Genomic DNA, 27,461 nt, shown 5'->3' on the forward strand with positions numbered 1-27,461 from the left:
GAGTTCGACCGAAATCAAATCCAATCAAAAACCAATGAAATGTGGAAGCTACGAATCAAGAGGATGGACGGTGGGTGAGACAGAATGGCAAACCTCTGGATTTGCACGTTACAGGAGTTAGCTTGTATCACAGTGGACTCGTTTCAGTAAAACACCTGGACATAAACACTTTCCAGACACTGGAACTGTAGGCTACTGGAGACTTTCCAGACACTGACGCCATGTGACCTAATTCCTGCAGATCGCTGCTCAGACTGTATAAAACCTATATGCCAAAACACTGCATTGCATCGGTGCCCTGCAGCAAAGCGAAGTCTGGTTGGTGCACATGAAGCAGAGGAAGAAGCTTCACATGAGATGCTTTTTATCTCTGGAGAAAAGAGGCGAAGTTTGGTCTTGAACCTAGAGGCAACGCTGCTCCCCTGTAACCACCAGTCCCCACCTCTCCCACTCCCACCCCCACACACAGTTTGTTAAGTTTGGTAATCTGCGTGATGAAAGGTTATTTTAGAGCAATTCTTCTTCAAACATAAAAACAAACAAGCAAACAAACAAATAAACGAAGCAAAAGCAAGACAAAGCAACATTACATATGAATGATCTTTGTTTCGCAAAAGCCTGCCTGCCCCACGTCTGCGTGGGCAGTCCCTCTCATTGTTGCACCTCCCCTCCTCCGCCTGAAAGTAAGCCATGCCCAGATAAATCACTCCTAGCACAGAGTGGTAACCTGCACACTGGGGCCGCAGACTGCAGAGGAGGACAGAGGGAGCAGGCTGGGACGCGGCAGAAAGCGCACAGTCTGATTGGAGCCGAGTTCTCTGGGTGTATTTGAAATAACACTTTCATATACGCGTATAATTACAGCGGGACACCTGCAGCTTCATTCTGCTTTCATTGAGTCACTCTTCGACAGTATGACTGGCAGCACCATCGCCAGGGTGCTGGTTGCCCTGTGTATCGGGAGCGCAGTGAACTGTATGCCCAGAGGGACGCACAGGGATCGGCGTCAGGCGCATCAGCACCACGTCCCCTCAGTCTCTCAAGGTAAGCCGTTTGTGAGTGAGTGAGTGTGGCAGCCTGTGAACTTCCAATCTGAGGCCGGGGTGAGGACATTTTAATTAAACTGCAAAGTTTGCGCATTTTCTTTTTTTTTTTTTTTTTTTTGGGGGGGGGGGGTGTCCCTTGGTGGTCCTTGCTGGATTGTGCAGTCATAAAACTCTGGATTAACCCCAGCCACCAGAAAACCTCCTGTCCTCCCCAGACTGGGTCTAAGAATGAGAAGGGAATGAAAATACAAAGAGCGCCAATTGTTTAAAAGCTGGAAAAAGTCGAAAGGGAATCAGATGTGAACAAAAGTGGAAGGTTATTATTCGCTGCTCTGTGCAAATGATTTATCACTCGGCGTTAGGGTCCTTTGAAGTCAAGTTAACACATCCAGGCACTTTCACAGGCAGGGGAGAAGCCTTGTCCTCCAGCAGAGCGGTGATTCCAATTTAGGGTTTGCTTATCATTGTGTGGGAGAAAAGTCCCGTGTCTGTTTTTAGCTGTGGTTAGGGCTGGACAAGTTTCCAGTGGCTGCATTTGTCTTTCAAATTTTAAAAAGATCTCTTGCTTCAATCTTTACCAAGCAGCTTTAATCTGTATCACTCAACTGTTTTTTCTCTCTGTCTTGTTTCCATTTCCACGTGTCAGAGGGTTGTATGGAGAACGGTCAGTTCTATGGAATCAGTGAACAGTGGGAGCGGCAGTTTTTGGACAGCACTCTGGTCTGTACCTGCCATGGAGTTGCAGGAATCAAGTGTAAAAGCAAACCCCAAGGTTGGTTTGTGGGCTGTTAGCTGCGTCCACAAAAATCACATCTATTCTTCATTTCTGTCTGAGAAAAGAACAAAACATGTACCAAAAACCTCTTTTCTGCTGTTGCTCTTAAAGAGGAAAGGTGCTACGATAAAGTCAACGAGCGGTACTACACTGTGGGAGAAACCTATGAGAGACCCAAGGACGGCATGATCTGGGACTGTACCTGTATTGGATCTGGGAGGGGCAAAATCAGCTGCACCATTGCCAGTAAGTGTGTGATACCGTGCGCCTGTTTTAACTGCTCTAACCTCAGACCACACGTCTAGGACTGCCAAACAGTAAACTGGTTAACCCCCCACGCTCTCCACAGCTGATTAGAACCTGGTGCCATGCAGCTATTTGCAGTTAGTGGTTACATAATGAAGCATCACATTTTTTCAGTTCCCTTTGTTTGCTTATGCTGATGAGCCTGAAATCATCTCTAAAATCATGTCTTCTCCTTCTCTGCACCTAGATCGCTGTCATGAGGGCGGGGCTTCATATAAGATCGGTGACACCTGGAGGAGACCCCACGACACAGGAGGCTACATGCTGGAGTGTGTCTGTCTGGGTAACGGCAAAGGAGAGTGGGCCTGCAAACCTGTTGGTGAGTCATTCAGACAGGCAGTGACTAACAGATGCATTCTTCTGAATCAGCCATATGTGTGTTTCATAGACAGTGCTGAGCAAGTAATTAATGAGTTTGTACCCTGCAGCTGAGCGCTGTTACGACAATTCGGCGGGTACATCGTATGTTGTTGGAGAGACGTGGGAGAAGCCGTATCAGGGATGGATGGTCATGGACTGCACCTGCGTCGGGGAGGGAAATGGACGCATCACATGCACCTCCAGAAGTAAGACAACTTATTTGCTTTGCTTTGTCTGCCCCCATCTACACTTCTGCTTTGCTTTCAGCTTTAGCTAAGAAAAATGAAATTCAGGTTTATTTATACAGCACCAAATTACAACAACAGTCGCCTCTTGGTGCTTTATACTGTAAGTGAAGGACCCCACAGTAATACAGGGAAACCCAGCAATCAGACAAGCAACTATGACCAAGCACTTGGAGACAGTGGGAAGGAAAAACTCCCTTTCAACAGGAAGAACCTCTGTAAGGACCATCCTCAGGAAGGGGCAGCCATCTAATTTCCTGCCGTCCTACTTTTATTCATTTGTGTTCGAGATTTTTCTTGTTTTGCATGATCTCCATGGATACGTAAGCTTGTCTGTCCCCCTCAGAAAGTCACACAAGCAGAAAATCTGAATTTATTGCTGCTGTTTTGAATCACACATGTCTGCACATCCTTTAAACCCTCAGTGAATGCCATCCACGTAGTATAGAGTCTTCTAAGAGGGACTAATAGTAAAGTGAGCTTGTTATTTCTTGGAGAATTTTAAGAGGCTGGGGAGGAAATGTTTTCCAGCTGTGTCGACAGTTTAAACCGTCACTCCAGTCCTTTATTATGTTGGCTGGTGCATCAGGTAATAATGAATGCTTTTCTCAATTAGTTTGTTGTTTTATCCAAGTGCTCAGGGTGGCCTTGGACACTTCGTAGAGTTCATCAATAAATTTCCCCATGTGTGCACAAACATGCAACCAGCTGCTAGCCAGTGATTCAGGCCCCACTCAATCGCTGCAGAGTTTCCCCCAAATCACCAGACTGCTTAGAGTTTCCATTTATTTTATATTCTACTTATTTCCTTCTCTCCTAGATCGCTGTAACGACCAGGATACTCTGTCCTCCTACCGTATTGGAGAAGCCTGGGCCAAGACCGACGCCCGGGGTCACCTGCTCAAGTGTCTGTGCACGGGGAACGGCCGAGGAGAGTGGAAGTGCGAACGACATGCCTCACTTCACACCACGGGCTTGGGTGAGGACTGATAATATCCCTGTGTCTATTCTCCCCGGCTCTGTGCGAGCAGAGGAATGCGTACCAGAGACACATGTTGTGAGGCGAGAGAGATAAGAGGTGCCGAGTGTCCAAGTGATGAAGTGAGAAAAACGCAGCTTGGAACTCGTGATCGTGACCTCATGAGAAGCAGAGGCAGAAATGGGAACTCGGGAAAGTAGATGTGCAAATGTAGGGGGAAAGTGATGACAGGCTGTGAGACAGAACTACTAATAATTTCACTTGATCCTTATTCGTGCTTTTTATCTAACTTGAGCTGTTGCTCTGATATCTGACTGGTGTAACGTGTTGTGTTTCAGGCACTGGCTCCCGTGTTGTCACCAACATCCACCCTGTGGTCTACCAGCCCGACGCTGTGCCCGAGCACGCCCAGAATGGAGCCTGTCAGACGGAGACGGGGCTGATGTATTCTGTTGGCCAGCGCTGGATTAAGAAACAGGGAACTACGCAGATGATCTGTACCTGCCTTGGCACCGGGTCCAGCTGCAACCCATGGGGTAATGAATTATTTCTTTGCAAATTTGCAAATTACAAAGTTCACCTGCAGAGTTAAGCATAATTAGTCTGACGGCAAAGTCAGATATACAAAAACGACTGTCAAGTGGTGTTTATGCCTCTGTTTGTTTTCCCATCCTCCTTCAGATGGACCTGCTCCAGTATACGGTGGCAACTCCGGTGGTCTGCCCTGTGTGTTCCCTTTTGTTTACAAGGGAAAGACCTACCACTCTTGTACCTCCGATGGACGTGCTGACGGGCAGCTGTGGTGCTCCACCTCGTCTGACTTTGAGACAGAGCAGAAATTTTCTTTCTGCACAGAGAAGAACGGTGAGCTAAAAGCTGGAGCGCTGACGTGTTGACATGTTCAGATAGAAATATCATCTCTTTGATATTTGAAGAAAATGAGTGTGGGCTGTTGCGTTTTATTGACAGTAGGGCTTCTCCTGGTCAGTGCAGGTAATCCCCTCACAATGGGAACAATAGGGCGTGAAGATGACATGTTTCCTTTAAATGTGAGGCTGTTCCCATCTCTTAACTTAAAGACCTCTTACAGGTTTTCTGATGTGCAATAACAGCGAGGCTGCAGTGAGAAGGAGGCAGCTAACCATGTGCCTCCTCCTGTGTAATGACAGGCAGCTGGCCAGCTGTGAGATGGTTTTCATTGTAGCACCCAGACCTGCTGTTCTCCTAATGTGTTAAACAAAAACCCTGAAACGTGTTAACAATGAGCTGCTACATTCACATTTGCCCAGATGTCACAAGCTTGCATCAAAAGCAAGATGCACAGTCTGTCAAGGAGATGTTTATTAAACTTATTACTTATTATTTCTTCTTTTCTTCTTCTTTAGCAATCGTGGCAACACGTGGCGGTAATTCTAACGGCGCTCTCTGCCAGTTCCCTTTCCTCTACAATGGCAGAAACTATACCGACTGTACCGCAGATGGACGAAGGGATGGCATGAAGTGGTGCGGCACCACAACAAACTATGATGACGAGCGGCGCTTCGGGTTCTGTCCCATGGCGGGTAAGTGTGTGTAGAGTGAGAGAGGGCTGTTAGCTCATGGCTCAGCAGTTTCCTAACAATGATGGCAGCTAATTGCTAATTGCAAAGTCTAACCTCCACCCCAGTCTGAATGCTTACCTGACCTTTACAGCTGATTGAATTAGCATAGAGGCAATTATCAGCGTGATGCTAGAAAGCAGCCTGGCCTGATATCACAGGCAAAATCTGTTTACACTTCTTACACCTTTTGTTTACAGCTTGGTGCCAATTAGTCTCTGTGGGTAACAAAGGAGACTGAAGCCAGTGAAACTGTGGGAGGGGTCGTTAAAACCACACTAATGTCTGAAGCAGTAATGACAGCGATGATGTTGGTGCCATCGTGCTGTAAAAAGAGAAAAATCTGATCAATTTAAACTTTGGAGACGTAAAAGTCACTTTATACAAAGCAGCTGAGCTGTCACAACAAATGTTTTGGCATCGCAGTGAATACATTCAGAGCGCAGGGCTCCTTTATATTGACAGTAATGACTTCACAGGCATCGTCAAAACAAACACGGTTGTCGAGGTGTTAATGGTGACGTTTAATCAGGTCTGGAGCCCCCCCCGCCTCCACCTGTGGCAATCTTCTTCAAAGCTTTCTGCAGTCTGCCGTGTGCCCGCGGGACAGCCTCCAGCTGTGACCCACAGTCAGAATTTAACCTCCATTATGCAAATATCATCATTTACTTGGTTAGATCCTCAATCTAACAACCAAACAAAACAAAGTAATCCCTTTCTCAGATTCAGCCCCCATGCTTGGTTAAACTGTAATCAGCCTCTCAGCTGCTGATAAATCTCTTTGGCAGGAATTTAATTTAGTTCCCACAAATCGGCCAGCAGCTTTTTAAATAGCCACTTTGAAGTCATCAAACCAGGGTTTAAATCACACTAAAGACTATTAGTTTTATTAATTTTAAATAGATGACTGCTGATGGACTGCAGACTGACATTTAGGCAGCTGTTAATGGGTTTGTAACTGGAACAGATCCACATTTTACACGGTCTGAAGGAAAGGCTCATTTTAACTGTGAGGGTAGAAACGCGTCCAGCATGAATTCAAACAAAAATCCAACAATATCATTAATTGTTTCAACTGGTCAGGACCGCTAAACCCAGAAACAAAAACACATATATATGGACAAATGGACAAAAAAATGAGTGTCTTTTTTTTTTTTTGGCTCAATTTTGAACTTTCCACTTAAGAAATGAAAGATCTGTGGTTCAGTCCCAGGAAGAGACACAAATCCCTTAGTGTCAGAAAGGATATCCGGAGTTTAATCAAATAAATAAATACATGAAAAATCAACCATGCAGAGCTGCTCGCTGCACTGACCCGTTGTGAATCAGGGAGCAACTAAAAATAGCTTCTCGTCATTTACTCACTCAGGCTTTCATGCATATTTATTTTGAACAGAATTCGTATGAAAGTTTTTGCATGTTTTTAACAAAAGAATACACAAAGGTTTAGTGTTAGTGACATACAACATGCAAGACGACTTTTAATACAAAAAATATTTTATTTTATTTAAACCCACAGCAAAGCCTTCCTAAGTCCTTTAGCCCACCTTCAAATCGAATCAAATCACTTTTATTGTCACATCACATGTGCAGGCACACTGGTACAGCACATGCGAGTGAAATTCTTGTGTGCACTCAAAAAAATGAAATTGGGTGGTTGTTACATGCATAAGATCCAAACTTAAAATTTGAACTAAATAATTTCATGTTTCTATGGTGAACGTAATTAAATCATGTAGCATCTGCATGAAATACAGCAACTTAATTTGTTCTTGTTGAGATGACATCATACAATCTAGTAGCCTGGATCCAGCCACTCTTACTAGATTGTATGATGTCATCTCAACAAGAACAAATTAAGTTGCTGAATTTCATGCAGATGCTACATGATTTACGTTCACCATAGAAACATGAAATTATTTAGTTCAAATTACAAGTTTGGATCTTATGCATGTAACAACCACCCAATTTCATTTTTTTGAGTGTATATACATATTTTACAAATTAAATAGAGTAAACAATAAAATAAAATATATAAAATATACAGAGGTTGGTAGTTGAACATGTTGAAGCTCCAGTAGTGAAGCTGAGGTGTCTATGAAGTGTTCAGCAGTCTGATGGCCTGGTGGAAGAAGCTGTCTCTCAGTTAGCTGGTTCGGGACCGGATGCTGCAGAACCTCCTTCCTGATGGAAGTAGTCTGAACAGTTTATGGCTGGGGTGACTGGAGTCCTTGATGATCCTCCCTGCTTTCCTCAGGCACCTTTAACCACGTTCTAATCATTCCTGTACTTATGTCCTAGCTACAGCCTTCATGTGCACGCTTTCTTTCCACACATGCACGCTCACACATGGAAGCAGGTCTTTACTTGCATCAGACACTTTTTCAAACTTATATCTCTCTGGAAAAAATCCAAACCACTCACTCTTTTTAATTATGGCAGATTTCATACATACGAGAGCACACGACAGCTGTTTCTAGCTTTTAATCAAATTTTCTTTGCTATGGAGACAAAGACAGGTATTCTGTGGGGGTCTGCATCCTCTCCCACCCTGTGCAGTAATAGCAGGGTTGAGTCAGTGATGTCCAAAGGGCATCGTTCATGTTAATGTGTTTGTTTCCATCATGATAAAGGTATGCTGTGTGTGTGTGTGGATCTGTGCATCTAATTGTTTTGTAGTATTTCCTCCTCATTAAGACCAGCAGGAGGTGTAACATTCAGTTGCTTTTGTGTGTCCCAGCTCATGAAGAGGTGTGCACATCGAATGAAGGGGCGATGTACCGTGTAGGCGACCAGTGGGACAAGCGTCACGAGGTTCTGGGTCACATGATGCGGTGTACCTGTGTTGGCAATGGCAGAGGAGAATGGAGCTGCATTGCTTACTCTCAGCTAAACGGTAGGTGTCCACACGTGTAGCTGTAGGATACACCATGGCAACAAGCAAGGGGCTACAGACTGGTATTAGATCTCCCTGAGTGTAAAGGTGAAAGGTCGTTCACCTGCACAGCTGCACTTTATGGGCCCTTAGCTGCACCTGCACTGCACACAGACACACAAACCCTGCACTGCACACAGACACACAAACCCTGCACTGCACACAAACGGTGCTCAGCATTGTGTTGAATGTCTGTTTCAGACCAGTGTAGCGTGGATGGTTTGACATACGAGGTTAACCAGACCTTCACCAAGCGGCACGACGAGGGATACATGATGAACTGCACCTGCTTTGGCCAAGGCCGTGGCCGCTGGAAGTGTGACGCCATTGGTGGGTTTGTCATTGCACGCACACTTTGCATTTTTTCCAGTCATCCTAATCCCTGCTTTGGTGTAGGGTCGAAGAACAGACACGACTTATCGACTAAGCTTATGCTGCGTATTTGTTAAATGGGCTGAGAATCCTCTTAATTTTTATTAGTAGTTAAAATATAATAACTCACAGTGAGTGCAGGCTCTGAACTGTAAATATATATGAGTGTCATGAGTTTCAGTGCCCTTGTTTTTTGCATGCTGTTACACTTCCTCTTTGTGCCCTCAGACCAGTGCCAGGAGCCAGAGACGAGAGCCTTTTATCAGATTGGAGACTCCTGGGATAAAGTCATCCATGGAATCATGTACAAGTGCTACTGCTATGGCAATGGTGTTGGAGAGCTGAGCTGCGAGCCCCAGCAGACGTACCCTGGTGAGGTTTTAAATGTGCTTTTGTTCGTATATTTCGGGCTGACGTGCGGCTGTAGCAGCAGGAGCAAAGGAAAATCCCCAGGACTGTGGTACAAATACAATTTAATTTACTTCAGCTTAAAATACATTTTCAGTTTATTAAAAGTCCAAAGAATAACAGGAAGCTGTAAAGACCAAAGGTTAAATGACGACTATCACACTCTCGCCTGTCGCGGTCCGAGCATGCTCGTTTTTTCCTCACCTGGGCACCTTTTCCAGCATCACTTTGTGCTCCAACTCTTGAAAAATGTTTGCTCAAGTCCCTTTGGGAAAGAGGCTGTTGACTTTGATGTGAAGTAGACAGAGCCGGGAGTGGGTGTGATTTCCTCTTTGACGAGTGCACCCCCCACTCTGAGCCTTTGTTCTTGCCAGCATGTGGTACAGCCCCTGTGTTGTTGCCACAGCTGTACCAAACGCCACAGTGCAGGGCCTGTATCCAGCCCAGACACACCTACTACACACCGAGCTCCCTGAACAGCAGGTTTCAGTTTGTGGATTTTGGCGTCACGTTAATTCAAATCTCATCTCGTAAAGTTTAAACCAGCGTCACTCAGAGCGAGACGTTACTTCACATTCAGTTACCTGGACCGTAATCTCAGCACACACCTTTCAAAATCACAGATTTTAGCTGGATTTAAGTTCCCTCTTAGTACACTTTCCTTTTATAATCTATCACTATTACCTTCATAACAGACTCTGGTGTGTCTGTCGTGCACGTTTAATGTTTTTTAGGTGCTTTTCCAAACTTTTCTCCAACTCTATAAAAGAAAAGAGTCATGCACACGTGTGAGCTTGTGTGGTGGCTTTAGTGTTTCGAGGAGCAGAAACATTTCCATCTCCTGCAGCTTGGATAAATTTATCAGGTTAGTTCCAAGTGAGGCTGTAACTTTGTGCAAATGGTGACTGTTCCAGGTTTAAATGGACTGTTACTGGTTTGCTCTGTATCTGAAGCAGGTTGACAGAAGATACGAAATGTAGGGCATCGTTCTACCGTAAGTGGCCATAATCACAACCAGCTGTGAACTAGCTCCGCGTGCATGTGCATGCATGCTCTTTGGCATACAAAATACAGCGTGCTAAGATTTAAGGGCAGCAGGAACCAGATCCAGACTGAAAAACCATAAAAGGTAAAAATGGAAAAGCAACAGATTTCTAAAGCTTCTGATTTGGCACATGCGTTGATAAGATCTAGAAAAAAATGTTTTCTTGTCTGCCGTCTTTGTTTACGTCTTCTTGTCTGGGGTGTAATTGAATCTTTTGATGCATTTCTTATTGTTAGGATGACTCCCAGAACGACTTCCTTTTGCCGCTGTCCTTATCACCACCTCGCGGTGCGTCCGTCGGTATCAAGAATGAATGTTGTGTCTAAGTGTGAAAAGTAAAGGGTCAGGTCTGCATGCACATGCTTGTACATTAAAGAGACATAAGTAAAGCTGGGGAGAGTGAGGCTCGTTGTATAGCCGCTCTGCCGTGAGCGTGCATCCGTTCGTGCACCTCCCACATCTGATTCTGCATAACCCTTACCCTCGCCAGTGGCCTGTGGGGCTGTAATAGGCAGTAATAGGTCCCAGATTGTTTTTGAGGTTTGCGTATCTGCTAGAAACTTATGGTTAACCACGCCACTTGCTCAGAGACTGTGATTACAGGTTTGCTTTTTGGAAAAAGCGGTTAGAAAACCTCAGTTCTTTATAGAAGCTACCAGTTTCTATGAGCCCAGCTTATGTCAGGAGTCTGCGCACCACATGACTTCTGTTTACATTCAGGATGACTCGATATATCCCCTTTGGATTTCTGCCTCTGCTTATACCACTTCTCTTCTTTTGTGTCTTCTAACCTGCAGAGTCATCTTGTATAATTTGTGCATTGTTCGGTGAACTCCTACACTTCTGCAGCTTTTTATAGTGCAGACTCAGACCCTTACAGTTTTCTCTCAGATGGTGTAATGACCACCAGATCTCACCACAGCGATGTTGTCCCCTCACAGACGAGCACTAATGCGACGGCTCAGGTGGTAACTGTTGTTTGGGCGAATATGGGGAAATTTGTTGGTTAATTAAGCAGCGAAACATGTTTCTTGGATGGAAAAGAGACTACATAGTGGAGGAATAAGTTCTGTGTGTCAACACTGTGTGAGAATTACAAGCTTCATGCTAGTGTCAGTTTTTAAAGTGTTTTTGCACTTTTTTAGCTTCTTCTGAGACAACAGGAAAAATCTTAAACTACGGTGGAAGCAGAAACTGTTGAGAGAAAGCAGAATCTGCGCTGGAATCTCACACAGACCTGCTAGTTTTTCACGCTTTTTCTCTGCCGTGTTCAGGAAAATCCTCCCACACACCCACTCGCTGTTAAACTGGGTTATGTAAAGCTATTGGTTTTACAAAACGATATCCCACACTGGAGCACAGATGTGCCTGTTCTCCTCAGAAATGCACACTGGTCACTCACTGCACAGCGGCTGGTAAAGCAGCTCTGTCTCTATCTCAGGTGGTCACCGCCCCGTCCAGGTGATCATCGCAGAATCTGGAAACCAACCAGACTCCCACCCTATTCAGTGGAACGCCCAGTCGTCTGCACACATCACCCAGTACATCCTTAAATGGAGAGTGGTAAGGTTTTTTTGGAGATGTTTCCTCTTCCTCCCTGATTGGCCTAAACTTAATTAACCATTTAAAACAACGTCAGCCTGTAAACTGTCCCTCAGATCTTACATCTCATGTGATTTTACAGAAAAACTCTCACAGCCCGTGGAGAGAGGTGGCAATTCCTGGCCATCTAAACTCGTACACCATCTCTGGTCTGAAACCTGGCATCACCTACGAGGGTCAGCTGATCAGCGTGCTGCATTTTGGGCGCAAAGAGGTCACGCGTTTTGACTTCACCACCACTTATGGATCCTGTAAGTTAACGAAGTCACTGATGGTGTTGGAGGAATGTGTATGGGACTGTCCTGAACAGTGTTGGTCAAGTTACTTGAAAAAAGTAATCAGTAATTAATTACTGATTACTTCCCCAAAAAAAGTAATCCCGTTACTTTACTGATTACTTATTTTCAAAAGTAATTAATTACTTAGTTACTTAGTTACTTTTTAAAAACATGATTTACAACCTGAATAGGTGATAAAGTGATAGATCTTTCAGCCCAATTCTACTTTTTCTGCATAATCCATCATACAAAATGTAATCAAATGGAAAAGTCTCTTTTTAAAACTTGTTTTGTTAGTTTTAATCTTTTAACTTTATGCATGAAGCAAAATTTTAATTATATGCACCATTCTCTGACTTGAAGAAATTAGTTTAACATTTAAACCTATTTTCTGCACATTCCAGCACATAAAAAAAAAACAAATTTATATATATATTTATATATATATATATAATTTTTTTTTTTTTTTTTATGTGCTGGAAAGTAAAACACAGCAGAAAATAAATTAAAGTCAAAGACTAGCGGTCCTTTTGCTCTATTTTCACCTGTAAAGCAGGAGTAGAGTAGGCGGAGGTTTATCCTGGTGCAGGTGTGCAGCGGTCAGTGGAAGGATACCGCAGTTTCTCTGTGAGTTTCTCATTACATCGTAGCTACTCGGTGCTTGTTTGGAAGTTTAGGGGTTTTTTCGCTATAAAAAGAAGTTTTCTTCCCACGCACAGCGGACACTAATGTTTTTGTCACTTTTTATGGAATCAAACTCAAAGTAAGGTCAGTACTTCCACGCTTTAAACGCTGCACGCTCATACTCTCTCTGCACTCGATATATGATCCATTGTTGATCTGCACACAGCTGTTGTCACGAACGTCGCACTCGCTTACGTCACTGTCATGAGACATTCTCGCAAGAAAATCACGGTTTTAGTAACGCAGTAACGCAGCCTACCTACGGGAAAGTAACGGTAATCTAATTACCGTTTTTGCAATAGTAATCCCTTACTTTACTCGTTACCTGAAAAAAGTAATCGGATTACAGTACCGCGTTACATGTAACGCGTTACTGCCCATCTCTGGTCCTGAATAACCAATCAATGACTTTCCCTGTAGTGGCTACAACACAAGGCGAGACCACCCCTCTTCCGCCTGTGATTGACATCTCAGAGTCTGTAACCGAGATTACCTCCAGCAGCTTCGTCATCTCCTGGGTTTCTGCCTCGGACACAGTTTCGGGTTTCAGAGTGGAGTACGAGCTCATCGAGCAGGGACAAGGCACTGGACAACCTATCGTTCTTGGTAAGTGGAGATATTTACACTTTAAGATCAAAAAAATTGCTTGTGATTTCAGAATCACAGAAATTCCCTCGATCATCACAGATTTGTTGATCCAAAATATTCTCTTCCTGTCAGATCTGCCCCGCACCGCTACCTCTGTGAACATTAATGAGCTTCTCCCTGGGAGGAAGTACACCGTTAACGTCTATGAGGTCACTGAGGGAGGAGAGGACAACCTCATTCTTACTACTTCACAAACAACTGGTGCGAACACACATTATTTGTCATCATCATCACCTTGATTTTACAACTAAATGCAGCACTGAAATACAGTTCGTGTCATGCATCAACACGCACACCACAGTGGTTATAACGTCGTTTTCACACCTTGTTTCATAGTACCTGATGCTCCCAAGGAGCACGAAGTGGGGGAAGTGGGAGATACATCCATCATGATCAGCTGGGAAAAACCGCTGGCTCCCATCACTGGTGAGCTACGCTAACATTTTCAGTCGCTGGCTATTGAACTCGTCTGCCTACACACGGGTAACTGTTTCCTCTTCCTCTGTGCAGGTTATCGTGTGGTCTACACTCCATCAGTAGAAGGTGAAAGCACGGAGCTGAATCTCCCTGATACAGCGACGTCTGTGACTCTGAGTGACCTTCTACCAGGGAGCCTGTACAACATCAGCATCTACGCCATTGAGGACACCCTGGAGAGTGAACCCATCTTTGTACAAGTCAGCACCTCTGGGGAACCACTGCCAGGTAAATGAGTGCTACTGGCTGATTGGTCTAAAAGATGTAAGAAATAATCCACGATGGTTCGTGTCAGCACCTCTAATCTTTGCATATCATAATTTGATCTTCCGCCTGTGCCTCCATACATTTTGAATTAATACACTTGCCACGAGGGCACCTATCATAACCTGCAAGTTGTCCTGTGGCGTATTTAGAGATTTATGCCTGTTTCCAATCCTCAGTAGAAGCAAGACGAACTTTCCAAGGAAAGTCAAGTCACCGAGTTCACAGCTGTTGGGATGGAGTTATGTAAAACCTGTTAGTCTGCCAGGTCAAACATGTTGTGGCCCAGTCACACAGATGTTGGAAGAGTGTGTGTACAGTTTGTGTGATGGACTGAAGATGTGTAAATTGGCTGACCGAGTTTAATATAAGGCAGAAAAGTGAAACTCCACCTCACACCGCAGCTCATATTAGTCAGTTTTAGGCTGTTTGTTGGTTGCCATTGGTGTTGGGTCCTGTAACGTCCTGTAACAGTTATCATTTATAATTATTTACACACGTGTTAAACACATCAGCCGCATTAGACTGGATTTATGCAACAAGCAATGAGGGTCACATGTTTTTGGAAATGCATTAGTCATTTAGCTTCAGTGGGAAATTCGGGGCTCTGCAAAGACCCAGCCTACAAAGCTTTGTACAATAACTCAAAGTTTGCTATGAATCAAATCGCCAACTACTTAACTTGATCTGGTATGTGTTATTTCCCTTCGTTTATTCTGCTGCTCGGCTCAGATTTATTTCTCCTCTTACTAATTTGTCCAGTGCTTTTGTCTCCTACCTATAAGTGGTAAAGAAGTCAGGCTCTCTGAGTTCTTCCCTCAAATGCTTCTGCATGTTTCCTTTATTAAGGGGAAGATGGTCATACACATTTAGCTGCATGTGCTGAGTGATCACAGCCAGCAGGAGCTGGACTCCATCCATTGCATTTTTTTCTGCTCAGCATTTTTAAATCATTTTAACCCAACGTTTCAGTTTTAAAGAACACATACTGACATTTGTTTGTGTCGTACCCACAGATGAAGTGGATTCCCCGACCGACCTACAGTTCTTTGAGGTGTCTGACAAAAAAATCGTTCTGACTTGGTCCAGACCCTCTGGTGAAATCTCTGGTTACCGGGTCAGCGTGGTGCCCGTCGATGAGTCTGGTTCTTCTCAGCCAGAGATGAATCTGCCCGTCAGTCAGAACGCCTACACTGAAGTGACGCATCTACAGCCAGGAACGCTGTACCGGTTCAGTGTCTATGCTGTTCGTAATGGACACGAAAGTTTGCCACTTATTGGAGAGCAATCTACCAGTGAGTATGACAGATGGCCTCCAGACTACAGGGAAATCATTTACATGCCAAACCTGGATGTGAATATACACAGCCTCTCTTCTTTGCGTGACTAAAATCTGGGTAAAGAGGCATTAACATTAACACAACCACACTGTGAAACAGACAATACAATGTGCACATGTTTTAGTTATCCTATAAATACACGAAATCATGATTACTGATCAGAAACCATAATAAACAAGTGCTTATTTTTCCAGTGGCACATATTTCCTGTGGTAGAGTTTTTTGCATTTTGTCAGGGCGTCTGGGGATTTAGTTTTTCCGAGCAGCCTGGGCTCTGGTCCAGACTGTGGGGGCTCTGCGGGGGCCATTCCATCTGTCATAGGACCCTTCGTTTCTGAAGATGGTTTGATACAACTGGCTGTTTGAATATGGGATAAAGCAGACAGAGATGAAGCGTGAAACATGCATGCTCTGTATCTTACAGTGTTCATTATCTGTCTTCTCAGAGCCAGATGCCCCCACAGACATCCATTTTGCCAATGTGACCGAGGACAGTGCAGTGGTGCAGTGGTTTGCACCCCGTGCCAAAATTACCGGCTACAGTCTCTTCTTCACTGTTGAGGGCTCCAACCCCAAGCGGCTGCGCCTGCCTGCCCGCCTCACCCAGTACACCCTCCTCAACCTGCAGCCAGATACCGAATACACAGTGACTCTGCACGCGGAGCAAGGCAACACCATGAGTGCGGGAGAGACGGCTTTGTTTACAACCAGTGAGTATCCAGTGCATTGAGCTTTGTGGCCACCGAGCTTATACTTCAAACTTTTGTGCGTTTTGCTATTAAAAAAGAATTTTCTGGATAAGTCGAGTCAATGAGGCGTGGCCTCCTTCAAACACCAAAGCATGAATATTGAAGTTTTTGCTGTATTTATATTCCATGACACCAAAATCCCCTTCTGTGTTTGTAGCCCCAGCAATGGGTAATGCTCCTCATTTCAACACTGATGTGACTGATTCCTCCATTATAATCACCTGGACTCCAGTTCCCCGCGTTGGCTACAAGGTACCCTCACTTACAGTATATTTTTGCATGATTTGCCTTTTTGGGTGCAGGTTTTCTTCTTTACGTGTGTAATTCTGTTTTTCTTTTTTTCCTCATCCTTAAATGCATTTTCCTGTTTGCTGTGCAAAGCACATTCCAGTTATTCTTGCTTGAGTGTGCGCCTCTCTGAGTTAGCTACTAACGTGGGAACTTGAACCCTCTGAGATATATCTGATTGGTTAGAAGATGTCGCACCAGAGATGAGAATGTTCTGCTGGCTTCACTGTTCTTGGGAAAGCACTGACCTCTGACCTTTACCTCCTGTACCCCCAGTCCGTGTCTCGCTCTGCTCAGTCTGTCTGACTGTGTGCATTTATCTTTCAGCTGACAGTACGGCCCAGTCAGGGTGGGGAAGCCCCGAGAGATGTGACCTCTGACTCAGGAAGTATCTACATTTCCGGTCTGACTCCAGGAGTGGAGTACACCTACAGCGTCCAGCCGGTCATTAATGGATACGAGCAGGGAACTCCGATCACACGCCGCGTTGTCACACGTAAGTGGACTCTTTTCGTTCCACTTTCCAAACCTTTTCTTCTCTGTTTTGCATTCTTTTTCCACACGTCCTCCTCTGATCTTCTATCCTTCTTCCTCTCCAGCTCTGTCTCCTCCAACCGATCTCAATCTGAAGCCTAACCCAGGCACCGGTGGCGTCACAGTGGAATGGAATGGAGCCAGTACTCCAGGTACACACATGTGCAATAAAAAGAAGAATCCCAACAAACAAATCATGAATAGCCAGTCTAACAATTGAATACCTCTCTTATCCCTCTAAGACATCACCGGGTACAAAGTGACATGCACTCCTACTGATGGACAACAAGGAAACAGTGTGGAGGAATTTGTGGAAGCTGGTGAGAACTCCTGCACTCTGGAAAACCTGAGCCCTGGTGTGGAGTACAACATCAGTGTTGTCGCAGTTAAAGATGAGATGGAGAGCACTCCGGTATCGACTGTCATTACACCAGGTGAGATGTTTAATTTCATAAGAAGGCCTCTCAGAGGTTTGAATGGGTTTTCTTCCCGGTCCATCAGTCCATGCAGACAGGATGTGCATGTATGGAAAGTCATTCTCTAATCAGCTGCAGAAGCAACAAATAAAACATCAACCTTCAACTTTTAACACCTACCAGCTCTTTTCTGATACTGTTGCTCACTGCATAGGCACCAGCAGCTAAGTGCCTATACTAAAGTGACTCATATGTAACACTAATGCTTTTAATGTTAACTTTATATATCACCAAATGGTAACATAGGTATATTACCATTTGGTGATAATATAAACTTAACATTAGGGCTTCCATCAGTGTCACCCTGCTGGAAGTCCAGTGTTTGTGGCCCAGATTAACCAGTTTGTATCCTTTCTCTCCTTTTTCTTTTTCCTCACGTTTGTTGTTTCTTTGTTTGGCGTTTCTGGGTTTTTTCTCTCTTCCTTTCTCTGCCCCCAAATCTCTTCCCATCCATCCAGAAGTACCACAGCTGACTGACCTCAGCTTTGAGGATGTGAGCGACACCACTATCAGTCTACGCTGGACACCGTTCAACACCAAAGCCATCACTGGTTACAGGATCACTGTAGTTGCAGCCGGCGAGAGCGTACCGATCTTTGAAGACCAGGTGCTGCCCACAACTGGTCAGTACACGGTCTACGGACTGGAACCAGGCATCGACTATGACATCAGCGTTACCACTCTGACGGAGAATGGCGAGAGCGAGCCCACCACGCTCACTCAGCAGACCTGTAAGAAAAAAAATCCACACGTTTAGTGTGAATTCACTGTTTAGGTTATATAATGTAATAAAGCGCTTATTAAACCTTTGATACGGCTCTTTAAACAACTGAAACCTTTAGGTTGCTGATGTAATTGCTGTGCGTGTTTTGTTGTCAGTTTAATAGCCCTGAGTGTGTGTGTGTGTGCGTGTGTGTGTGTGGGGACCATCTGGTATTAGTTGAGAGGTTTATCATACTAAGGCTTACCCTCCCACCCCCCACCAGTACAAACAGCGCTTGTTCTCCCAGCTTGAAGATGTTGTAAAACTTCAGAGGAGGATTTGCACTGACACACAAACACATCACAGACTCGTCTTTTAAAAGACGGTCGTGTAAATATTTCACTTTCTCTTTCAGTTGTTCCCTCATGTTTGTCTTTTTCTCTTGCATCCTTTCATGGACTTATTAATTTTCCCGAATCCCGTTTCACAACAAGTAAGAAATCTCATAAATCTAACAGTCTGCTCTGTCTTTCCCACAGCTGTGCCAGCTCCCACTGATTTAGCCTTTGGGCAGGTTGGGCCAGACACCATGGAGGTCACCTGGGTCTCTCCCCAAGTCCCAAACACTGCTGACATTAACAGTTTCCGTATCAGGTAGGTGAAGAAACACAAAAATGTCCTCATGCAGTAGCTTGTGAATATAGCTGATGTCGGTCTCTGTATCGTTCAGGTATCATCCCATCGATGATGAAGATGAGATCACAGAGACCAGCGTAGGAGGGACGGCTAACAGTGTGGTGCTAAGAAGTAAGCTGTAGTAATCATGATTAACACACAGCCAGGTGCAGTCACAGAAGAAAGGGCTGCATTCACATCTGTGGCGTTGTTGCTGTCTGCAGATTTGCTGCCCAACACCGAGTACCTGGTGAGCGTGATGTGTGTCTATGAGGAGAGGGAGAGCTCGCCTGTGGTTGGCACTCAGAAAACAGGTGATTCTAAGTCGGGAGCAACTTTGCATCAGCCTAGAATCAGCCACTGGCATCATAAGAGCAAGTGAAATCATCTTTATCCTTCTTTGTCCCGACCTGCTGCAGCTCTGGACTCACCCGTCGGCCTGCAGTTCTCTGAGATCATGACCAACTCCTTCACCATCCACTGGTTCGCTCCGCAGAGTAAGATCAGCGGCTACCGCATCCGTTACCAGATGGTCACCGGCGGGAGATCCAAAGACGAGAGGCTGCCCCCGTCCAGGAAGCACTTCACTCTGACAGGACTCACTCCTGACACAGAGTACTTGGTCAACATCTTCGCCGTGAGCGGGACAGAGGAGAGCCTGCCGCTCAGCGGGACACAGAAAACAAGTATGAACGCCACTTTCAATGTTTTATCCACTCACGACGTTATCGCCAACACGTCGGATATGTATTTATTTTTCTTTCTGGCTTCTTTGTCCAGTCTCCGATGCTCCCACTGACCTGGAAGTGCTAGACTCGAACCCGACAAGCATCACTGTCCGCTGGGCTGCTCCCCCAGTTACTGTGCGCTACTACAGGATCACCCATGGAGAGTCAGGTAGACGTACAGATTTAACTTGTACTAAGAACTGTATATTTTTCTGACTATATTATTCCTTTTTGCAATTTTTATTTGGCCAGTCATTAGTAAATCGTTACACTTGCAAACAGAAGGTCTTTTTGCCTCAGGTGGTCATGGTAATCCTAAGGAGTTCACGGTTCCTGGCTCTCAGTCCACCGCCACAATCTCTAACCTGAAGCCTGGAACTGACTACACTATCACTGTGTACGCTGTGACCGGCAGAGGAGACAGCCCCGCATCCAGCATCCCAATCTATGTCACTCATAAGACAAGTACGGACACACAAAGTGCACAATCTCTCTGAGACATAACAGCGTTACACTCTCCTTTTCATCTGTTTTCTTCTCTCGCAGGTGTCGACTCTCCCTCTGAGATGGAGGTGACAGATGTGAATGACAACAGCATCACAGTAAGGTGGAGCCCCGCCGCAGGCCCCATCAAGGGTTACAGGGTGACCGGGGCTCCTAGAAATGGACTGGGACCATCTTTTACCGAGGTGGTGGCTCCAGGTACGTTTGCCACACTCACAGCGTGTTGTGAAGTTTAGCTGTAAACTTTGAGCCGTGTTGATTTTCCCTTTTTTGTTGTTTCCAGATCAGACAGAGTTTACTTTTTCAGGCCTGATGCCGACGTCGGAGTATACGTTTAGCGTCGTTGCTCAAGTACAAGACGGAGAGAGCTCTCCACAGGTGGTGACGGCTTCGACAAGTAAGGATTTGCCTTGTGGAAACTTTTAACTGAAAGTTTACTTAAACGACATCACCTTCTCATACTTGTCTTTCTTATCCTCTCTCATTCCCTTTAGATGTAGACCGCCCCAAAGACCTGACCTTCTCTGACGTTGATTCAACCTCACTGCGGATCACCTGGGACAGTCCCGAGGGAACCGTCACGTCTTACCGAGTGTTTTATTCAAGTTCTGAAGAGGGGGAGAGAGAGCTGCTTCCTGCTCCCAGAGGAGACGCCGAGTCAGCCGACATATACGGTCTCCAGCCCGGCACCGAATACACCGTGAAGGTCATTGCTCTGTACGATGACACAGAGAGCACAGCCGTGGTTGGGACACAAGCTACAGGTAGGGAAGGGAACATTTATAACTACATGTTTGAGTACATTTTCCAGCGTCAAAGCTTTCTAATTAATGCGAAACAGCAGTTAAAGTGAAAAACCCAGGTTTCCTCATCTGTTTCCTAATAACACTTCTTTTTCTTTTCTTTTTTCCCTCCTTCCAGCAATCTCTCCTCCAACTAACCTCCAGTTCTCCCAGGTCAGCCCTACTTCTTTCATTATGCGCTGGGACATGCCGGGTCTGGACAATCAGCTAACAGGGCTCAGGGGCCTCACGGGCTACCGTGTGGTGGTAAACCCAAAGAACAAGAGCGGGCCTACCAAAGAGATCAACCTGGCCCCAGACACCACTCAGGCACACATTTCCGGGCTCATGGTGAGTAAATTGAATCAACTTCCAGTGCCTTAAACTTCAATAGCTTAGCCATCACAGATACTGACACTTTTTCAGTCTCTCTTAAGCATCGATACCAGACGAGAAAGAAAAATGTGTTCACTGATAAGTTGGGAATAATTGTGTACATGATGTAATTGTAAGCATTTAGCCTGCTCGACCAGCTTTTACATGTGCAGTAACACACACACACACATGTGGAGGTCTGCACACTTGCAGACTCTGTTTAACGAGGCTTTCACAGGCACACCCATACCTGTGCACAAACATGCACAGACACATAATCTCGCAGCTTCAGTCGCTATTTGGACTCTCAGCCTTGTGGAGGATGTAACCGTATCTCTTTGGGTCCCGTTAGATTGCAACCACCTACGAAGTCAACGTTTATGCCCTGAAGAACTCTCTAACCAGCAGGCCCGTCCAGGGAGAGGTCGCCACCCTGGAGAGTGAGTTTATAAAACGGATAATTTGACGCATAAAAATGAAGAGCTGCTTTTATTCCACCTTATTAATACTTTTTCTCTGGCGCTGCTTTGCTTCAAGATATCAGCCCGCCTCGCCGTGTGCGTATCTCTGATGTTAACGATTCCACCATCACGCTGACATGGCGGGCCAAGACAGACCCCATCTCTGGTTTCCTGGTTGAGGCCACGCCCACCCACTCCTCTTCCGGCTACAGACCCATCCAAAACACCATCAGCCCTGATTTGCGCTTATACACTATTACAGGTACGAGACAGCAGAGTTGAACATGTGTTTCTGCAGAGACAGACTCGCTAACATGTCTGTATTCACACTCTAGGTCTGGAGCCTGGCACCAGTTATAAGATCAACATCTATACGCTGAAAGGACATGGGCGCAGCGTACCTTTCACACTCACAGCGACCACGGGTAACATCACACAGTATTATATATTTACTTAAGGAAGAAAGACTTTCTCCATATTTCCTGAGTAATCACTTTTCTGTCTGTCTTGTAGCTCAGCCTCTGGTCATCCCACCCACAAATATTCGCTTCACCTCCCTGAATCCGAACAGCATTTCTTTCATGTGGGAGCCGTCACGCAGCCCAGGCATTACAGGGTACTACGTCACCTATGAGGAGGCGGGTGGTCTGCCTCGAGAGGTCCTTCCTAGACCCCATGCAGGCCAGGACTTTGTTACCATCAATGGTAAGTGTCCACGAGTGTTACTACATGTTATGTAAATATTTATTTTAAAAAAATGATGAATCTTTTTGACTTTTTGTTTGAAAATAGGTCTGAAACCAGGAACGGAGTACGTCATTAAGATCGTAGCCCTGCAGAATGCTTTGAGAAGCACACCGCTGGTGGGGAAAGCCAGAACCCGTAAGTGCAGACGTCCACCTGCAGTCGTTTATCGGCCAGAGCAGACTTTAGATATGTCATTTTTTTTGTTACAGTTCAGCTACAGATGTTTCTCTGTATGTCGAATGTTATTAAACGCTTTTATTCTGACTTCTGGTATCACTTAAGAGAAACTGAACATTGCAAAGTTATAAAAAAAGAAAAATTATTCCCATCACCTTTTTAAAATGTGATATGCTAAAGGTGGGACATGGTGTTGTGGAATAATATACTCAGTTTAATAGTACTTCTACAAAGACTTACAGATTACACCATTAAATAAAAGCCTTAAAGGTTGTTTCCCACTTGCAGCAGTTAGATGATGTAATGAGAACTTTGACTTTGATTATTTTTCACGATTGTTGTTAAGAGTAACTTCTCTCAGAGAGACAAACCAGCAGTAATAACTGCTACATGAGCTGTGCTGTGCTGCCCTCTGCTGGCCATGCAGCACTACTGTAAATATGTTGGGCAATTTATGCTTGCAAGAGGGTCCAAAGCTCTTTTAACCATTATACAATGAAACCAATCCAACCTAAGTACTGGAATCTAAGAATCTAACAGCCAGCACACGTTTGTCTTTAATCCAATCAGAACCAGCTCCAGATTCTCAGCTGTTGTTCCCTGAGCTGCCTCAGCTTCCTGTTCCTCATCGCCCCACCACTGACATTCTGGATGTTCCCGAGTCCTTTGACGACAAAATGTAAGCATTGCCACAGTCATATGGAAAGACTGTTCTTTAACCACCTTAACAGTGTTTTCTGATTTTGCACCTCTTGATTTTTGCTGTTTTATCATCCCTTTCTTTTTGTTTCTACAGTTTTAACCACGTCCACCTGGCTGGCACCAGCGGCCAGAACCAGCCAGGCCAGCAGGGTCAGCATGTCTATACAGAGTATCAGGGTCTGGGCCCCAATAATGGATTTGGCCCCTACAGTGGACCCAAGGAAGGCCAGAGACCCACTCTCAAAGAGCCCTTAATTTATATTCCTGTGGCAGGCCCTGATGGAAACAGAGTGCCTTTGATCAAGGTGGGTGAGGCCCTGACGTAGCTATAATCTAGTTTCAGTAAAGCAGTGAAAGCATCTCCAACATTTTGCATCAGCTTTATTTGATGAAATCAAAGTAAAAACAAATGCATGCTGGTTTTTGATTTCAGAGCAGGTACAAATACATGACCCTAATTAATATTCATGTGCTCACACTTTGTTCCATGTGGCTCCTGTAGGTGAGCGACGGCCCTCTGCCTGGTCTCGCGTTTGGTTTTGCTGACAGTGAAACAGAGATTCCCCAAGAAGCTCAGACAATCACAACCATCTCCTGGAAACCCATCCCTGACACGACAGAGTACGAGGTGTCCTGTAATCCTATCACACACCTGGAGGAAGGAGGCTTCCAGGTACAGACGCGTGTGCACACACATTCACGTGCGAGCTCGTTTGATACGAGAGGACGTTCCTCATTCAGCTGCTTTATCTTTCTCCACACAGATGCGTCTCCCTGGCAACTCCACCAGCGCCACTCTGATTGGACTGACGTCTGGAGCTTCCTATAATGTCATTGTGGAGGCCATGAAGGGCGGGGCTAAAGAGAAGGTTTTGGAGGAAGTCGTAACCGCTGGCGATGCTGGTACAGCAGTTTACACTCGCAATTTTATTCTTTGATCACAGAAAATTGATAAGTAGAAAAGATTCAAAGAGTCTGAAGTGAAAAATGGGAAAATATTAAATCAATAACCTGATAAGTTTCTTAATGAGCAATAAAAAACATTTTGTTTTTTTGTCTTCAAAGGTGGCATCCCCATCACCCCCAAACGGGACGTGTGCTACGACACGTTCACACACACCTACCATGAAGTGGGCTCAGAGTGGGAGCGCATGTCAGAGACGGGCTTCAAGCTGTGGTGCCGCTGCCTGGGGCTGGGCAGTGGGCATTTTAGGTGTGATTCATCCAGTGAGTGGCTTATTAACCCCATCCCAGCATGCTTTGCAAAACCCTACCATGGAATTAAAGTCCAGTAATAATTCTATGTGATATAAACGCGAGGAATTTATAAGAGGGAGGCATAAAACAAGCAAATGGAAATTCAGTTAAACACACAAAATGATGCCATTTGCCTTTATGCACATTATAAATTCCTGAGTCATAGAATCAGTGGATGATCTATGTGCAGCAGCATGCAGTAATAAAATGTCAGCATGGGCAGCCACAGCAATGAGGAATAAACCTTTGCATAGAACATTTTTTTGCCTCGGGCAGATAATCATAAAGACAAAGACTTTACTGTGTGTGAGTCAGCTGTAGCCTGCCCATGTGGATCCCTCTGATCCTTCTCTGCAAACTGTGAAAACCTCACATCAAACCGATCTGCCCGACTGAGCCGCGCACTCAGTTATTTGTATTGTCCATAACTGCAAAGCTAACACGACGATACGAGAAACTGAGAGCATTTTATTTTTCTGTATATTTATTATTTGTCTGCAAAGCTGCATAAATATGTATCTGTGAATGGGCTCGACTGATGAACTGCTTTCTTTATCTTTTGCACATCTGTGCATTCGCTCCCTCTCTGCATCATTTCCTCGTCCCTTTCTTTTTTCCTGTCTGTCCCTCTCTTTGCTGCCTCTCCCTTCTTCAGAGTGGTGCCATGATGGCGGCAATAACTACCCTATTGGAGAAAGGTGGGATCGCCGCGGTGAGGATGGTCACATGATGAGCTGCACCTGTCTGGGCAACGGCAAAGGAGAATTCAAATGTGAACCTCGTGAGTGCTGACTGCTGGACACGCACAAGAACCGGGTGTCGTGTTAGGTTGATGATACGAGAACACGTTTGGTGTGAAGAAAGTGATGAGGTCTATGTCAGAATTTCTTTAACGTGTTGCGTTTACTCTCATGCTTCTTTAATTTCCATCCTTCTCCAGATGAGTCGACGTGCTATGACGATGGAAAAATGTACCAGGTCGGGAAGCAGTGGCAGAAGGAGTACCAGGGAGCCATCTGTACCTGTACTTGCTATGGAGGACTACAGGTAAGAACGCCACCTGTGGTGTTGCTTTAAAGCTCTTTAAAGGTGTTTGTGTGCGCTCAAGGCCAGGCTGGTTGTGTGTGTGAGTAACATCTCTCTCTCTTCTCTTCAGGGCTGGCGATGTGAGAACTGCAGGAGGCCAGGAGGACAGCCTGAGCTGGAGGCTGACCTCCTCCAGCCTGTTCGCCCAGACGTCTTTCATCGTTACAGAGAAAATGCTCTTCGCAAACTGGTCAGTGTCTTTTTCTAATAGCAATCGTTCCAATGAAGATTTACATCCGATAAAAATGTAGCTGTAGCCCATAAAACATGTTTCCTCTCCCTCTGACGTGCCCTTCTCTGTTCTCCAGAACATCCAGTGTCCGATTGAATGTTTGAGGCCGGAGCTGCTTGCAGACGCTATCAGCCCACAAGAGTAGAGACGAAAGGAGTACGAGTAAAGGAGGACAAAGTGACGAGATCCCTAACAGCGTCAGCATCGCTTCAAGATGGAAGCCCCCGCTCGCTTTTGTGAAAAGGAAATATTCCATCAGATTTGTGCCTTAATTTTTCCCCACCAAATTGTAGTGCCTTAACAACACTTTTCTACTCCAATCCTTGTGCCTTTCAAAGACCTGTAGCAGCTTTCTTTGTGGGTTTTGAGCCTCTTTTCTTCAACAGAAACAGGGATTTCTTCCATCAGAGTAATTTTAGACAAATCTGTCAGAGCACAAATCCTGCTGCTTCACCCCCTTGAACGTTCATTCCCTAAATATCTCTCTCTCTCTCTCTCTCTCACTCTCTCTCACACACTCACACTCACACACACACAGAAGCAGTATTGTTATGTGTGTTTTGACTGTCGTATTGGTGCTTTTGTTTTCAGAACATTCCTCTTTCAAACACAGAATGCATTTATGCAAATCTCTAAATGATGTCTGTAGCCACCTTTTGTTGCCATATCCGTTTTTTTCAAATGCATTTAGATAATGGTGGAATGCATTTTGTGGGTCCATATCAATAGAAAGAGGGAGAGCTGTTTTGCAAAGGCAGTTTCAAAGCCATGCAGTATTGCTATTGTACCCCCAAAATAACTTTTAGCTCCTGTGGGTCAGTTTTAGTGACAGATACAGAAATGACCGTCACCATCAGATTAAAATAAAACTGCTATGACAGTTTTTATTAGCGTGAATCTACATTCTTTGTAGTGAAGTGTAATTCCCTTTGTTACGAGGAAAGCACTCCTGTAAGTATCCTGTGTATATCTGTGGTCTGCTAGTTTGAAGAGCAGCTGATCTTTTTCAATGATAAAAAAGATTTGAAACAGCCTTTCTGTTACTTTTGATGTGTCTGCTATTAATCTTTAATTCACCATGCAGACGGTTGTCATCAGCAATATGAGTACAAATTATAGAACCTATAAAAAATCAAAAAGTAAACCCAGAACTGGCTCACCTAAAAATGTAACTGTTGTTTCAAAAATACGTTGGAGAATTCACCATAATTTCCCAGTGGATTACATTTTAGTGTTTTTTTTATTTTAATTTTTTAATTCAGTTCTTTTATTTATCCCTTGTTATTCAGGCATTTTGTTCAGTGCTATTTTAGGGTGTACACTTTATTTTTGATTCATTTGTTTTTTATGTTGTTGGTGCCAGACTCTGAACTACTGTGGACTGAATCTTTTTAATAAACTGATAAAAACACATGTCTGTTAGTGAGACTGAATTCATTCCTAGTTATCTCTACAAAACAGAATTATGACAGTTTTATACAGTGCCTGAAGTCACTTTTACTTCAGTGAAATATTTACTTAGTTAGTTTGGTCAACAAACGCTGTAGTTTTAGTCAGTTACCTATTAAAACCTTGGCAAAGACTGTTTAAAAAGCCTAAATCAGAGAACCATGCGGGGCGGAT

The 27,461-nt window shown here is 44.7% G+C and overlaps 1 protein-coding gene across 1 annotated transcript; it reads left to right on the top strand.

The window, feature by feature from the left end:
* The first annotated feature begins 712 nt into the window (after positions 1 to 712).
* fn1a (fibronectin 1a) lies at positions 713 to 27,249 on the top strand. Its single transcript, XM_085136064.1, has 49 exons — positions 713 to 1,044; positions 1,693 to 1,818; positions 1,933 to 2,067; positions 2,315 to 2,446; positions 2,556 to 2,693; positions 3,553 to 3,711; positions 4,050 to 4,247; positions 4,393 to 4,575; positions 5,097 to 5,273; positions 8,050 to 8,205; positions 8,446 to 8,574; positions 8,845 to 8,988; positions 11,511 to 11,632; positions 11,754 to 11,922; positions 13,054 to 13,239; positions 13,354 to 13,482; positions 13,618 to 13,707; positions 13,792 to 13,986; positions 15,039 to 15,317; positions 15,809 to 16,072; positions 16,269 to 16,363; positions 16,727 to 16,895; positions 16,999 to 17,085; positions 17,176 to 17,367; positions 17,868 to 18,140; positions 18,652 to 18,766; positions 18,843 to 18,919; positions 19,012 to 19,101; positions 19,207 to 19,473; positions 19,568 to 19,684; positions 19,816 to 19,980; positions 20,062 to 20,217; positions 20,303 to 20,416; positions 20,514 to 20,783; positions 20,941 to 21,152; positions 21,529 to 21,616; positions 21,714 to 21,899; positions 21,973 to 22,062; positions 22,151 to 22,342; positions 22,430 to 22,519; positions 23,132 to 23,240; positions 23,358 to 23,568; positions 23,766 to 23,936; positions 24,028 to 24,166; positions 24,329 to 24,490; positions 25,176 to 25,301; positions 25,461 to 25,567; positions 25,677 to 25,796; positions 25,915 to 27,249. The coding sequence occupies exons 1-49, from the start codon at positions 915 to 917 to the stop codon at positions 25,981 to 25,983; spliced, it is 7,500 nt and encodes a 2,499-aa protein (XP_084992190.1). The 5' UTR covers positions 713 to 914; the 3' UTR covers positions 25,984 to 27,249.
* The last annotated feature ends 212 nt before the right edge of the window (positions 27,250 to 27,461 follow it).

Source organism: Neolamprologus multifasciatus, chromosome 16 (assembly GCF_963576455.1).
Source record: "Neolamprologus multifasciatus chromosome 16, fNeoMul1.2, whole genome shotgun sequence".
NCBI classification, from domain to species: domain Eukaryota; kingdom Metazoa; phylum Chordata; class Actinopteri; order Cichliformes; family Cichlidae; genus Neolamprologus; species Neolamprologus multifasciatus.

Coding starts and splice junctions, on each gene's coding strand:
- fn1a (XM_085136064.1), top strand. CDS start 915: ATGACTGGCAGCACCATCGCCAGGGTGCTGGTTGCCCTGTGTATCGGG. Junction 1,819..1,932: donor GTGTAAAAGCAAACCCCAAG/GTTGGTTTGTGG, acceptor TTGCTCTTAAAG/AGGAAAGGTGCTACGATAAA. Junction 20,218..20,302: donor TACCGAGGTGGTGGCTCCAG/GTACGTTTGCCA, acceptor TGTTGTTTCCAG/ATCAGACAGAGTTTACTTTT.